The sequence below is a fragment of the Mustela nigripes genome, chromosome 1 (genome assembly GCF_022355385.1).
Source record: "Mustela nigripes isolate SB6536 chromosome 1, MUSNIG.SB6536, whole genome shotgun sequence".
Lineage (NCBI taxonomy): Eukaryota > Metazoa > Chordata > Mammalia > Carnivora > Mustelidae > Mustela > Mustela nigripes.
Genome location: NC_081557.1, coordinates 154,113,854 through 154,129,271, shown reverse-complemented (window position 1 = coordinate 154,129,271; position 15,418 = coordinate 154,113,854). Strand labels below are relative to the sequence as shown.

The 15,418-nt window shown below is 35.3% G+C and overlaps 1 protein-coding gene across 1 annotated transcript in view; it reads right to left on the bottom strand.

Moving 5' to 3' along the window:
- Positions 1-2,040: 2,040 nt before the first annotated feature.
- The window catches only part of MMRN1 (multimerin 1), a 58,150-nt gene continuing 44,772 nt past the window's right edge, over positions 2,041-15,418 (bottom strand). The window contains exons 7-8 of the mRNA XM_059394577.1: positions 4,435-4,587; positions 2,041-3,190 (exon numbers count right to left, since the gene is read on the bottom strand). Coding sequence (XP_059250560.1) covers positions 2,769-3,190; positions 4,435-4,587 — 575 coding nt within the window. The 3' untranslated portion in view covers positions 2,041-2,768. The remainder of the gene's footprint in view (positions 3,191-4,434; positions 4,588-15,418) is intronic.

Below are 15,418 nucleotides of genomic sequence, written 5' to 3'. Positions count from 1 at the left end.
GAGCTGAAACCAAGAGTCAGATGCTGAACTAACTGAGCCACCCAGGCACCCCGTTCTGCTAATATTAAAGTACATTGATATCGCTGGAATCTATGTTGAAAGTATATCTGTAAGACAAAAATTCTGCTTAATCTATGAGTACTTGAAAAAATAGAAACATTTTAGATTGTGATGTAATTTTAGGCAGGGACTAAAGAAACTATCAAAAGTTTCCAAATATTTTTGAAAATAACACATGTACACATAACAGAATAGAAGTTGTGAGTCACCAAGCCTCCACTTGTAGCCTGAGTCTATTACTCTGTGAGGCTCTGTCAACTAATTCAGCTCAACATGAGACATTCGGATGGGCAATACTAAAGTTAATGATACTAAATCGTATATTTGAAAGTTGTTAAAAGAGTAACTCTTAAAAGTTCTCATCACTAGTTTTTGATGTATTCTACTATATGGTGACTAACATAACATAAGGGGAAAAAATTCTCATCATTAAAGAAACAATGTATTATAACTATGTGAGGTGATGAATGTTAGGTAAACTTTCAATTATATCTCAATTAGAGAAAAAAAAATCACCTCCATACTTTTCTGCAGGGTTGACCAATTTTTATCAGGCTATAGTTTAAAATCTCCTACCTAATTATTATGAGTTTCATACATGTTGTTGCATATCGATTCCTTTTTATTGCTTGGCAGTCTAGTATATGCATATACTAGAGTTTGCTTAACCATTCTTCTGTTGCTGGACATGTAAGGGGTACCTAGTTTTTGGCTATCACAAGTAAAGCTCCCATGAACATTCACGTACAAGTCTTTGTATGGAGATATGTTTTCAAGTTTTGTCAAATCTGAAATCTTTCCAAGCTTCTGCCATAAGAAAATACCATTTTCACAAGATTGGCAATTACTTAAAAAGCTGTGAATTTTGATGAAGATGTATAGGGAATAAAGAACACTCTTCCACATGAGCAAAATGGAACTGTGGATCAGCACAAACTTTTCAAGGGTGATTTGACAGTACTTAACAAAATGAAAAAAAAAAAAAAAAAGCTTATCCCAGAAGCTTATCTGTGTGCCTCAGTTTCCCAGCAGTGGAAAGATGATGATATTACTTAAGGTGTATCTCATAGGTTTAATATGTGATTCATAGGACTATAGTGAACCTTCAAAAAAGTTAATTCACGAAAAATGCTTGCCATGCCAAAATCCTTTTTTTTTTTAAAGATTTTATTTATTTATTTGAAAGAGATCACAAGTAGGCAGATAGGTAGGTAGAGAGAGAGAAAGGAGGAAGCAGGCACCCCACTGAGCAGAGAGTCCAATGTGGGGCTCGATCCCAGGACCCTAACATCATGACCAAGCTGAAGGCAGAGGTTTAACCCACTGAGCCACCCTGGTGCCCCCCAAATTCTTTTTCATTATTATTTTCACTCCTACTTATAGGAATCTATTCTTCAGAAACACTTTACCAAATATGTAATAAATGTACCTTTAAGGGTATTCGCTGCAATGTTGTTGTAATAAAACTTTATAAACAACCTAAAGAAATTTTTACATAAATTGTGGTAGGTCTGTTGGAGGCAAAATGGACAAGGTGTGACAGCTGCCGAGGAGACCTGGCCTTGTTCTAAATCCTGCCTCAGTCTTTACTAGTCATGGAGCGTGGTCCATTCCTTAATCTCTCTGTGTCTCAGTTTCTTCAGCTGTAAAAATGATAATACTAATACCCACTTTGTAAGAGTTTTTGTGCAGAATCAGTGAGATGCTACAGGTAAGTTCCTTAGAAGAGAATCAGGACATAGTGAACATTCCATAAATTGTAGTATTACTTTGGAAGGTTATGTGCTCTTTGTAAGAATATGAGCAGGCCTGCATGTGCTGCTAAAGAAAGATACTCTCTAGAGGAAGCCTTTATTTTCCCTGTAGATATTCTATAATGGGTGCAGGTAAAAGACCCACTTACATATGCTCAGACATCGACTTAAATGTTCAACAACTTGTCAGTTATTACTTTAACCTCTCTATTATAGGCAGAGAAAAATAGTTAAGCGTATTTCAAGTTTCGAATGCAATTTTCTTAATTTTGGTTACAAATGAAAATTTTAACACATAAAATTGTCTTTTCTCATTTCTTTATCATTTTATCACAGTTCCAAAAAGGGGTCACAGAAGGAACCAAGGTCATTCATCAAATTTTTAACAAGGGTATAAGTGTCTGGATGCTTGCTTCTTCTCTTGGCTGAATTACCTGCAATCATTTGCTCTCTGTGAGCCTCAGTTTCTCCATTCAGATCAAAGTTAAAAAACAACAACACTTCTTGGTCTTTGAGTAATTTATTTGAATTGTGAATTTAGGAAATATATGTTATATATTTATATACATAGTGAATAACAAGAGGTAAGCATTTTATTGGAAGGACTACTGTGACTGACAAAATTGAATGATTGCCATTTAATCGGATTACCTTATGTTAAATGACTTAACATGAGAGAATAAGAACCATTATGTTAAAATATTTGTTAAAACACACTTTGCTTTCTCTGCCTCTAAATCTCATTAGAAGCAAGAACTTCATTGTATACAGGTTATTCAAAAGATATTCAAATAACCTTATGACATAGACAAACTTACAGCCTTACTCAGATTAAAAAAGAAGCTGATTTTCATTTCATGTAGAAAAGACAAAAACAGGACAGATGTGCAGGCAAAGATAAATAAAACACTGGCTCCTTCTTAAGAAAGTTGATAGTCTGTCTTTCATACGAATTTATGTACGGTATAACAAGTAACCACTAAATGTTGTAGCAGGGGGAAATTTGGCGGGAATCGTTCCTTTTACAAGTCGTAACCACACTTCCTGCCCATAATTTAACTCTAATAAAGCATCCCCAGTTAAAACCCTGTCACAGCGTATTTCACTGTTAATATTCTCAGACTCAAACGCAAGCTTGTCTCTTCCATCAACCACTAAAAATCCAGAGATATGGGCACTAAATGACTCAATGGTATATTTAAACACATACACCCCAAGATAAGGAATTCTGAATTTTCCAGTTCTTGGTGTATATGAAGATCCATAATTGACGTCCAAATTATTAAATAGGATAGGACCAGGCGTCGACATTCCATATGTGTGAGATGCAAAAAAGGCCACCATCGGCGCATATCTATAAGATCCTTTGGAAAAATCTGTTACAAGAAAAAAAGGGAGTCGGTTTTCATGTTTTGGTATATGCTTTTTTTTTTTTATCATGCTTTGTCTTTTCTCATTTCTTTATCATTTTATCACAGTTCCAAAAAGGGGTCACAGAAGGAACCAAGGTCATTCATCAAATTTTTAACAAGGGTATAAGTGTCTGGATGCTTGCTTCTTCTCTTGGCTGAATTACCTGCAATCATTTGCTCTCTGTGAGCCTCAGTTTCTCCATTCAGATCAAGATGGAATGATAAAAGCGCTTGATAGATCCCTCATAGAAATGCCTCAAAGATTAATTTGCATGTTGCTTTGATCTCTCCAGAGATAAAGGAATTCAAAGCACTCTATGATTATTATGGTATGCCAGAACGTTTTAAAGCCCCTTGTAGGAATTGAAGCTGACATGATGTAGAAACAATTTTTCCAGCATCTTGTCAAACAGTTTCTAGAGGCTAAAATGGAAACCAAATGCAATCATAGGCAGTACAGAGAAGTAGACAAAAGCAATTTTCTGGGTAATTAATGCCAAATGTACTTACAAAGGCTGAGATTCAAATAATAGACTAAAAAATTTACTCTTTGCTATGCAGCATATTATTAAGGAAAGGCTGTTTTGAAATATGTTTTTGTGGTCATTAAAGAAAATATATTTTAAATGCTGCACAAATTTTAAATGAAAAATTCAGAAATGGTACACTCTTGAAGTTAATTTATAACAAACAATACTTATGAAGGTGAATGGGCAAAAACAAGGGGGGGGGCTTTTTGTTTTACTCAGTACTTTTGAGCATGTTCTAACAGTCCTCACCCAGTCAAAATGACACTATTAGCTTAACCTTCATGGAAGACGCGCTGCTAATTACTTTTTAAAGCTTCATTTAAATCATATGTGATATGAATCAAAGATCTATTTCTTTATCAGCTTGTTTGAGGAGAAGGGGTTTGTACCCATCACATATATGCATCTGTATTTTCTTTTAAGCTGCCCGGGAAAAGGAAAAGACTGCCTCTGTCCTATCAATATCGAAAACGTCAACAAGTGTACATCAATATGGATTTACCGGGCCGACATTTCCACTTGTAAATCACGTATGTTACTCAGTAAATTTCAGAGGCAAAAGGAACTAATCCTCACGAGTCCAGATTAATCTGGTTTAAATACTCCTTGGTAAACGTTTTCAAGAAGCGTTTTTGTTTAGGATAGCGAGCCAATCCAAGGACGCATGCGCTTTCGTACCTGGCGCTAAAGCGTTTTCTTGCACCAGCTTGACAGTGCAGTTGTCCCCGGTGAAGGGATGTCGGCAGGCGCAGACTGAGCTCCCTCTTCCATTTATACACGTGCCCCCATTCTGGCATGGGGACCTGCTACAGTCTGAATACTCCTCTGTTGCTGAAAAAGAGTCCAGATAAAAGAGGGTGAAGGTGACCTATTTTCTCCTCGATCTTACAGTTTGAGACAGAATGGGAAAAACGCTGAAGGAGAAATAAGAAAAATGGGTCCCGGGCGCAGGCTGGCTGCGCGTGTAGTCACAGGACTTCATACAAACCTCTCAAGTCTCCGAGCTCCTTTAACTACGTCTTGGAAGTGGGGATCATCCTGTGATAGTCTAAGTGGGGATAATCCACTGTACTTCTTTATGTGAAAATGTTAAGATTTTGGTTAACTGTAGAACAGAATAGGGTAACTGGACTCAGATTTAGATCTATTTGGAAGTGATACATGATAAAGGTAATATTACAAACCGTTGGAGAAGAAAAGTATTCTATTGAATACACGGTGCTAACATAACTGAATATTCATAAAAACATACTTTGCACATGTACAAAAATGCTAAAGGCAAAAACAACAACCTATATGATTGTATTATGATCAAGTAAAAGGGATATCTTTGTAGAGCTTTAAAATTTTGGAGAACTCAAAGCAAAACAAAACAAAACAAAAAATCCAAAAGCCGTAGAGAAAAATTCTGACATTTCACCACATAAGAATTAAAACACATTTGCAACCAAAGTTGCAGGCTCAAAAGTTCAGTTTCAAAGATAAGGTTCAAAAGTTCAGGGTCAAAGATAAGTGACAGATTAAGAGAAAAATGTTTTGACAGAAACAAAGATCTAATGGATAATATTTAAAACATGAAAAGTTCTGACCAATCTAAGAGACTGTGGGGAAAAAAAAACTGGAAAAATGGGCAAATGATATGAACTGGCCAATTACTGAATGAAAAATGCAAAATTTCATTAAAATTTTTAAAGCTTATTCAATTTCACTACAAATTAAGGAATAATAAATTTTTACCACCAACACTTTATCAGGCGTCAACATTCAAAAAGATACAAGATATCCAGTGATGAAGAAAATGGGCATTCTCATACAATGTTGGTTAGAGCTTAAATTGTTAGAAGCTCAGAATGAACAATTTAACCATATTTATCAGAATTAAGAAGGTTCATTTGCTCAAAGCCAGAAATTTTTCCTGGCAGAATATATACTCCAGAGATACTTGCCTATGTATACAAAGAAAACTGTTAAAAATGTTCTTTATGGCATCATTTGCATTAGTGAAAAACTGTAAGACACCTAAATGACCATTTCATTGTTAAATAAATTATAGGTATCTTTTCCCTAAGGAATATTAGACAGTAGTTAAAGTATGAGATAGATCCCCGGACAAATTTGATTTACTGAAGGTATCAAGATCCAGTTCACACATTAGATATAGAATATTTTCAATTATTTAGAAAACCTTAAATTGTGAATATGGTTATAAACATCATACATCATTATGTAAAAACAGAAAATGTTGGGGAAGAATAGTTTGTTGGTCACAGTTACCGCTATGGCGCCACCTTGTGACAAGTTTGAACAGTTTACAATTCACTCATTTCAAAATACGGATTGTTGATGACTTAAATTTAGGGTTGTTTGGTTTAACATTTTTCTCAAGAAATGCGATCTGTAAATGTTTCATATATGTTATGCTTCATGTTTAAATAATTCAAATTCACATAGATTGTGACCAAACTACATGCCGGTATTAGAAATTTTTTTTTTCAAAGAAAATATATATTACTTAGTAATTAAAGAATAGTTTATATTATTTTGATATACTTTTGCAATATTCCATACACTATTTTTCTCACTAAGATACATATGGAAAACATTACATATATGCAATAGCTTTTCAAAATGTTTCAAACTGGCCTACATTTTCTTTAACATCTTTTCTCAACCAAGTGAATAGGTTCTTAAACCCCTCTATTCACTATTAGCTATCATTCTAAAACCTAGTCCATTTCTTCCTCACTTTACAAACTTCAGTGATTCTCTAATGCCTATGGAAATGTGAATTCTTGACGTCAAAGCACTGGCTTCATTTGTTTTCACGTTTTCTGAATCTAGCACAGTGATTGAATCACAGGGTGGCCTTCAATTACTGGGTTTCACTAGGAATGAATCAACTGTGCAGGGGAGCTGGGGCACACTGAATTATTTATGCTATCTGATTAGCTCTATAATTCTTATTTTCCCATTTTCTTATAAATGCACTCTCACCTGGAGACTGCCCCATGCATGAAACAGGGATCAAACAGATGTACTTTTTTTTTTGTATTGCTATTGACTCTATGTTGATTCTATATGACCAGGGTCTTTGCCTTCTATTTAACATCTAGGATGCACTTTTCATCTTTCTCCTTTGTCTATTCCATTACCTCTAGGAAGGGGGTGTTTCCTTGTTCCCTTTGAGCCATTTTAGAGGATGCTATTTTGCCCTTTATTCCAACTTCTTTATTCCAACTTTTAGAGGATGCCATTTTGCCCTTTATTCCGGGGTCATTCATCTGGAGAAAGGGTTCACTTGAGTTTGCTTGGGGCCTGCTGTCTCCTATCACTGTAGTAGCTCAAACTTGCTGAAAATACACCTGGTTTGCCTGCTGGGGCACCTCTCATGTACCCTCCGAATTCCTGTTCAGGGTGCTTCGCACACTGGTCTGCACCTTCTTCTGTCACATGTGTTTTAAGTTCCTTTCTTGCCTTCTTTGATATTTTAGATATCTCTGGTCTCCAAGTCCCTGCCTCAATAATTCACATTATGACACATAAAATTATGCCTATGGCTCCCAGAACTGGATGTATTAGGAATAGACTGACTAGAGCAGGCTACAGTAACAACCGCCAGTTATGACCTTATACTGAAATAAAATGACCTTATACTTCTGTTAACATTATATAAACATGAAGTGTTCATTGTCTATTTTTGCATCTATATTACATTGCATCATAGCAGGTCTTCTATGCCTTGATGTCACTGAAATTATCTAAAATCTCACATTTATTTAAGTCATTTTAGCATGAACTTGCAATTATTACCAAGAATTACATTTATCTTATTGGACTTATCACCTGTCCATAGAAACTGTTCTTTGTTTTAATTCTGTACACGATGTTTTAATGAACTTCATCATTTCCAAATTTACTTTTTATGTGTTCATCTAAATCACTGATAAAAATATTAGTGGACCAGTGTCAAGCACAGAGCTTTATAACAACCAAGACTGATTGGCATTGACTTATCAAATTGAAACTATTTACATTTTAATATACAATCGGCTAAAATCTACTTTGGTACATCATCCATCTTACATTTTTTACTTTATTACTAAAATAGTTAAAAAATGATTAGGTACCTTTGTAAGTTCCTGCACATATTTGTCTCAAAAGGCAATTTTTTCTTGAATTAACAACAAAGATCAGACCCCCAAATAGCATTATTTTCTTTTCAAAATCTTCTCTCATCCCCATCAATAGAATTAATTACGTTAATTCTCTTAATTATTGTCAGATGCACAGAAGTTCTCTTGTTGAACTTATCGCACTCCACTGTAATTGCTCCCATGTCCTGACTTCCAATTAGATTGTGAGCTTTCTCGAAGTCAGGGCTTGGGTCCTCGACTACACGGCGTGTCACTGCTAATTAGCACAGTGCCTGACATACCGAGTGCAAAAATGTCTTTTTAAAGATGAATAAACCAGCACAGGGTCATGTAAGGAATTGCTGAGTCGCCATACTGTACATCTGAAACTCATATAATACTGTGTGTTAACTACCTGGAGTGAAAATAAAAACTTAAAAACAAGGTGAATGAGCAAATCATTGGAAGATTGAGTAGATGATGATATATAATCCAACACTCTATCCCTTCCCACAGTTCTCAAAGACCAGGTAGAATTTGATGCTATGGAGTCACTGGCATGTTTTTCTAGAGACAAGGAATCATCTCAAGCAAACTTTTCACAGCTTCTCCCCTACCTTGGGCTTCAGGAATTCTTAAACTCTTTCCAGTCCATTTATTTTCTTTGGTAGAGGTCGGCGCAATTAGTTGAACAGTTCTGCTAACTTGACATTCTACTATCTTGTGCAAATGGCATAACTAATCCTTCAATATTCATTTCCCTGCTCTGACCATGACTAAATTTTTTTTGCCATTATCTTGGAATGTTTCATAAGCTTCAATTCGTTCTGGTCTGTTCTTTCTGGACCCTAATAAATGCTCAAGTTACACCTTCCTATTAATCCTACTTCTATATTTCATAAATGTTCATGTTAAATTTGAACTGATTGGAGAGCTCCCTACATTTTCAAAAGCACTCTGCCTTTGCTAATATTTGCCATTATTTATTATAATTATTTGTGTAATGCATGAGGTCCGTAAGAAGAGGAAGTGTGTTGAATTTACCACTCTGTCTACTCAATCTTTCTCAGGGCTCATTCAACACTTACTCAATAGATATTCAATGGATAAAATAAAGCAGCATATTATATTGATGTTTTCTCCTTCGTTCTTATTTTTATGTGTGTTTTACATGTATTTTTAATTTTATTTGGTATTTTCATTGTTTAGTCATATTTCATCATTAAGACCTTATTTTTTTCCCCTGGGGATAAAGAATATATGTTTATTAAAAAAAATAAAAAATTATTAAAAAATGTTATTTTTTCTTTCTTTATTTTAATAATAACATTGCAGAGGGCAGATTTCTGCTTGGAGCAGAATGGAGTTTCCAACAGATTACTGAGGAAACCTAGCATTGCCTTTGGGCCAGCTTTTCCTACACAGAGAAACACATTATGTACAAATCCACTACACCACTTTTGCTCAAGGTAACATGTCCACACAACATTAGGACTTTATTTTTCATCCCAATTCCAATGCTCTCTAAAATGATTCCTTCCACTTATGGACATATTAACTTTCAACACTATGCTGTGTCCCCATTTATCAAAATTGTTCCTATCAAATAAGGTTTATCCCTCTGTTGTTCTAAAAATACTCTATATATTCCTTTCCAACAACTTTAAAAAATGTGGATATTTATTTGTTTATATGACATTTCCAAACTCCTTGTTCTAAGTACTCATGTTTTGTCCATTGGTGTATGGATGGGTGGATGGAAATATTGTTTTTAACTGTTAGATTGTTTTTAACTGTTATAATGTTTTTAACTGTAATATTGTTATTACTTTTCCTTCATAGTGTTTTTATTTTTGTTCTTTATAAGTCATATCTGTTGCTCTTGATACTGTTTTTGAGATCTTTTTTCCTCAGTCCTTTAAATATAATTTTAAAACTCATTTAATCACATCAGCAATCCTTACCAAATGTATTATCCCTGTCCCAGAAGATTTACTCTAACCTTTGTCATTAAATTATCATTTATTTATCTTAAGTCATGACCCAGGAAATCAAATGTTTTTATTTGATATTATCAACTCTATTCACCTTTTTCTTAAAAGTCATAACCTTTAATCAAAGGCACATTTAAAAAATGACAAACGTATTAAAATCTGTACAAATCATTACTCATTAGGAAAAGGCAAAAGAAAACCATAGAGACAACAAAATGTTATTCAACATAAACATAGTTGAATAGTTCCAATTAAACTTATAATAAAATATGTATTATTTCTTTTCAGAGTCACTTTAAGCTGTGTATACTAAAATTGGCAACCTTAAAGCATGTTTCTCAAACTTCATGTTCAATAAAAATTTGGTACAGCTATTATTTTTATCCTTCAGTTTTTTGTCAAGATGCAACTCAGACCACTGTGCAGTAAGTTCACTATATGTGATTTAATAATCCCTACACTTTCCTTTTCATGTTTGATAATTAATATGACACAAAATAATACCACATGGGCAATTTTGAATTCACAGTGCTTTTGATGACCAGTAGAAGGACATCTATTTGTTGTATTTAATTATAGATCAGTTAATAATCAAATTTGGTTTCAACTCTCAGATGCCAAAGAAATAGTCCATTGTTGAGAAAGAGCTCCTGTGACTCTAGATGGAAAAAGAACCCAAACAGGTGCAAATGGGACCTGGTATTCTGTCCAATTTCCTTTTTTTGTCAGACCATGTGTTATAAATTTTGGTTCATATGCAGGAATCAAACACATGGCTCCTGTCTGCTCACCTAAGACATCATAGCTATTTTACTGCACGACAAGGTGCAGGAAGGGGCTGTCAATTTTGCCGGCATCCTCTCCTCAACTGTCATCCTTCCATTGGAAGGAGAATTACGCAGAAAGCTGGAGAGGCGTATTCTTCTCCCAGGGAACCATAAATGAAAATAATTCACTTAATATTCTCTTCAACACTGGTTTTATTGACAACAACTAGGGAGACTATCCCCAGTGGGTAGGCTTGCTAATCAATTGTGACACAAAGAATACCTTTAAAATCATGAGCAGAAAGGAATTCATTAAGCAGGCCTGAGACTGCTATCTTTAGAAAGGGCTGCCTGCCAGGTTTTTCCCTTAGCCCACATCTGGGCTCTTGGCTTCTTGCCATTTCCTAACTGTATGTGTCATCCACTGTGCCCAGACTATTTGTACAAACAATATGTTTAGGCTGAACATCTGACTTCTTTCTGATAGTCCAGAATTTTGGTATGGACTAGGCAGAGGGTGCCTATGTGACCAGTCCTGTTATGGACTGAATATTTGTGTCCACTCAAAATTCATATGTTAAAATCCTGACCCCCAATCTTATAATATTGGTAGGTAGGGACTTGGAGGGGTGACTAGGTCATGAGGGTGGAGTCCTCATGAATGGGAGTAGTGCCTTTTTCAACAGACCCCAGAGAGGTCTCTCACTATATCCCTTCCTGCCACATGAGAATACAAGGGGTTGGCAGTCTGCAACCTGCAAGAGGGTTCTCACCAGATTGCAGTGATGATGGCCTGATGTGAGACTTCCAGCCTCCAGAACTGTGAGAAATAAATTTCTATAGTTTATAAGCGATCCAATCTATGGTACTTTGTTATAGTAGTCTGAATTGACTAAGACAAGCCCCAGTAAAATCCTTGGGTGCTATTTGATGGACTTCCTTTGACAGAAATATTGCACATTTGCGTGTGTGTGTGTGTGTATGTGTGTGTGTGTGTGTGTGTGTGTGTGTGTATGTGTGTGTGTGTGTGTGTGTGTGTGTGTGTGTATTTGTGATTAGAGAAAAGAGCACACACAAGCATGTCCCATCCCAGGACAGAGTGAGCATAAGGAAGTTTGCACGTGGATTTCTCCAGACTCGGCCTGTATCATTTCCCCCCACTGATCCTACCATGTATCTTTACACCATAATAAACTTCAGCTATGTGCATCACTCTGTGCTGAGTTCCAGGAGTTGATGCTAACAGATCACCGAACTTGTGTGTGGTTTTGGAGACCCTATAAAACACACCATAAATTCTAAATGCAAGCAGTTATCCTTCAAAATTTAATCAGCTTTTAGTTAACCATTTTGGAGAGAAGTCAACTTATTGATGCCTCAAGTTATCTTGAAAATGTTATTTTTTTAATAATATGGGAAGACATCTAAAGAGTAGGAAATACCTTGGAAAAGACCATTATTAAAATTTTTGCAGATATTTTTTAGCATTTATTGATACACATTCATTTTTGTGCAGCTGAGCCTTTATATTTTCTATGTTATTCTTTTTGAGTTATTATTATAGACATAAGTTATAAACATATGTTGAATTTAAAAGGCAATTATTTATAAAGTAAAGATAGGGGATGATGGAATACCTAAGTCTGTAAATTATGTTGATATATGTAAAGAGTATATATCAAATATTAAGTGAAAATATTAGAGAAAACCCATAAATGTTGGGTATAGCCAAAAACAAGCATCATATAATTATAACTAATTTAATAACATACTATCTACAAGTTAGTTCACAATCCTCAAAATAAACTTTTGAGGTGGTTATATTATTCTATATTTTACAAATGAGGAAAGCAAATTTTAGGAAAATGAATGACTTGTTACAAACAAAAACATTGCCAGGCAAGACCTGAACGTTCGTTTCCTGACTCCAAAATCAGTGCTCCTTAGTCATCATAATTGCCTCAATGCTGAGCCACAAAAATTAAAAGTGGGTTTAAAACAGAATAAAACAGTGAAATATCCAGGCTCTTATTTTTTCTCTGTTAAATCGCTTATATCCTCAGTGATGATAATTTTAAAAAGTTGTATTTGGTACACTACCAAATCTTCTGTGGAAGGTAATCTTTCTTAAGAGGAGTTGTTAAAGGAGTAATTATGAATAAAAGAGGTTTATTATGAGAGTTAAGTATACCTGGCAAACATTGGGAATAGTGTTGCAATAAAAAGTCAGTGGTCTCAAGCATCAGGTGCCTATCCTCCGTGATGTTGTCGTCAATATGGATGTGTTAACACAGGACTGAGTTCCTCTTAGGAGGCAAGCAGCCAAACCCTCCTGCAGGGACAAGTCTGCCAATTGCTGTACAAACAAATCTTCAAAGATGAAATAAAACCTTCTTGGTGTCTATGGGAATATTATTTAGACACAAATCAAATATTTAGTGATTCAACTGGAATAGCTTATCAGCACTGGCCTAGGAGGAATCATAATTAACATAACTGAATGTGGGGCCACCTCACAAGAAGTGAGAGGGATAGGACCCTGCATTTTGCCCTTCTACCACATTAGTCAAGGAAATATGTTGTGAATAATTGATGGTCACTTCCAATGACAACTGCCCATCAGTCATATCACAGAAAAATCCAAACTGAAAAGGAGCACCTTTACCATACAGAAATGAATGGCAGTATTTGGATCCTCAAGAAGGAAAACTCCTTCAGAGTACTGATTCTGGCCATCTGGAATATTCAGATACAGCCATACTCAGATCTGATGCCCTGAACAGAAGCAGAAGGAAGAGAAAGGCAGGTGAACATACTCCACAACCTCTTTGAGTAGAGCGGTTGAGGACTGAGTCCTGGGTCCAACAGACCAGGAGTCAGGCTCTATTACCAGCTAGTTGCACGACCTTAAGCAGAAGAGATCAGTTCATCTCTCCGAGGGTTAGTTTACTTATCTTCAAAATAACAATAATGACAACTACTTCCTAAGTATTGTTAAGTGAGCTAACATATATAGTATAATTTGTATAGCACCTGTGATATAGTTATTAATAAGTAGTATCCAATGTTATGTTATTATAATATTACTATTAGGCTTAAAAGGAAGTTATCAGTATTAAAATTAAGTTTTAAAAACTAAATTCATAGGATTTTTCATTCTATTAATGGCACTTATTATTCTGCAAATGATAGTGACTCTAATCTGAATAACATTATTGTGAGATTCATAAGATGATGATAAATTATCTTCTGATGTTAATCTGGCTACATGGCTATTTATAATATAATAGTAAAGGTCAAAGGAAACAACCAAATTTTAGCCAGTGTGCCAGTGTGTCCCACCCTTGGTATGAAACAGGGTATCAAACAAAGTGGTTAACTGCAATTGGTTTATTCTTTACTTTTTTCTTTTTCTTTTCTTTTCTTTTCTTTTCTTTTTTTTTTTCTGAGAGAGAGAGAGAAAGACAGTGAGCACGAGCAGGGGGAGAGGTAGAAGGAGAGGGAGAGAAAGAAACTTAAACAGTCTCCGTGCCCAGCATGGAGCCCAAAGGGGCTTAATCTCACCACTCTGAGATCATGACCTGAGCAGAAACCAAGAGTCAGGGGCTTAACTGATTGACCCACACAGGTGCCCCACAGCTGGTTTGTTGTTACAGGAGAACTTAGACTGAGTCCACTGGTTTTATCACCATGCACAGACTTCACCAGCTAAGCTGTCCAACGAATGCCATCGATTTTATGGCCCATCGAAGCTGGCTTAATAAGTATGCATATCTACACAACTACTAAAGGTTCCTACACATTATGCTGCTGGTCTTACCTAAAGTGTAATTATTTAATTTATAAAGTATAAATAATTTAATTACATAAAGTGTAATTAATTACTAATTTTTGTAGACAGGTCTATAAAAAAATTCTACTTCCAGTAAATAAAGTAACAGGAAGCAATTATTAGCCCATTAAGTTCAATATTGAGTCACCTGCTATATAAATAACTAAATATAATTTTTATAAACTAACAGGCATTCTTTATACTATAAAAATTTAGAAGTTCTTATGTGTATTAAACCTTTTATCTCAATTAATTTTGAAGCTATTTAAATTTTATATTTACTATATAGGTCCAGGCATTTTTTTTGGTTTAAGAAAAAAAAGAAATAACATGGTTTGCCTGGTGTATGACCACATGTGCTGGAGTAGAGCTTAACTGAAACTCATTTGCAATGTCCACAGAAGACCAAGGATTGAGATAAAATGGAAAAAGAACAGCTTATCATTTTTCCTGAATTAGTGTAAGAACATCTCCTATCGAACTACTACCATCTTTCTCTAGGAAACATGTACATCTGAACTGTTTGTTCTGTGATTCCACATGAGAAGATTGGTCTTCCTGGGTCAGATGAAATGCAAGGAAGCCATAAATAAATACAGTAATTTAAGTAGTCAAGAAGCAATTCAGCTTTGTATTATTCTGTGATTTTTAATATTATCAAAACATTCGGAGACTAAAGATGGAGTCATATTATGTCAGGACAGTGATCACTCTTCTGTAATTAGAAAGCAATACAATAGGGGCGCCTGGGTGGCTCAGTGGGTTAAGTCGCTGCCTTCAGCTCAGGTCAGGATCTCAGGGTCCTGGGATCGAGTCCCACATCGGGCTCTCTGCTCAGCAGGGAGCCTGCTTCCCTTCCTCTCTCTCTGCCTACCTCTCTGCCTACTTCTGATCTCTCTCTGTCAAATAAATAAATAAATCTTAAAAAAAAAAAAA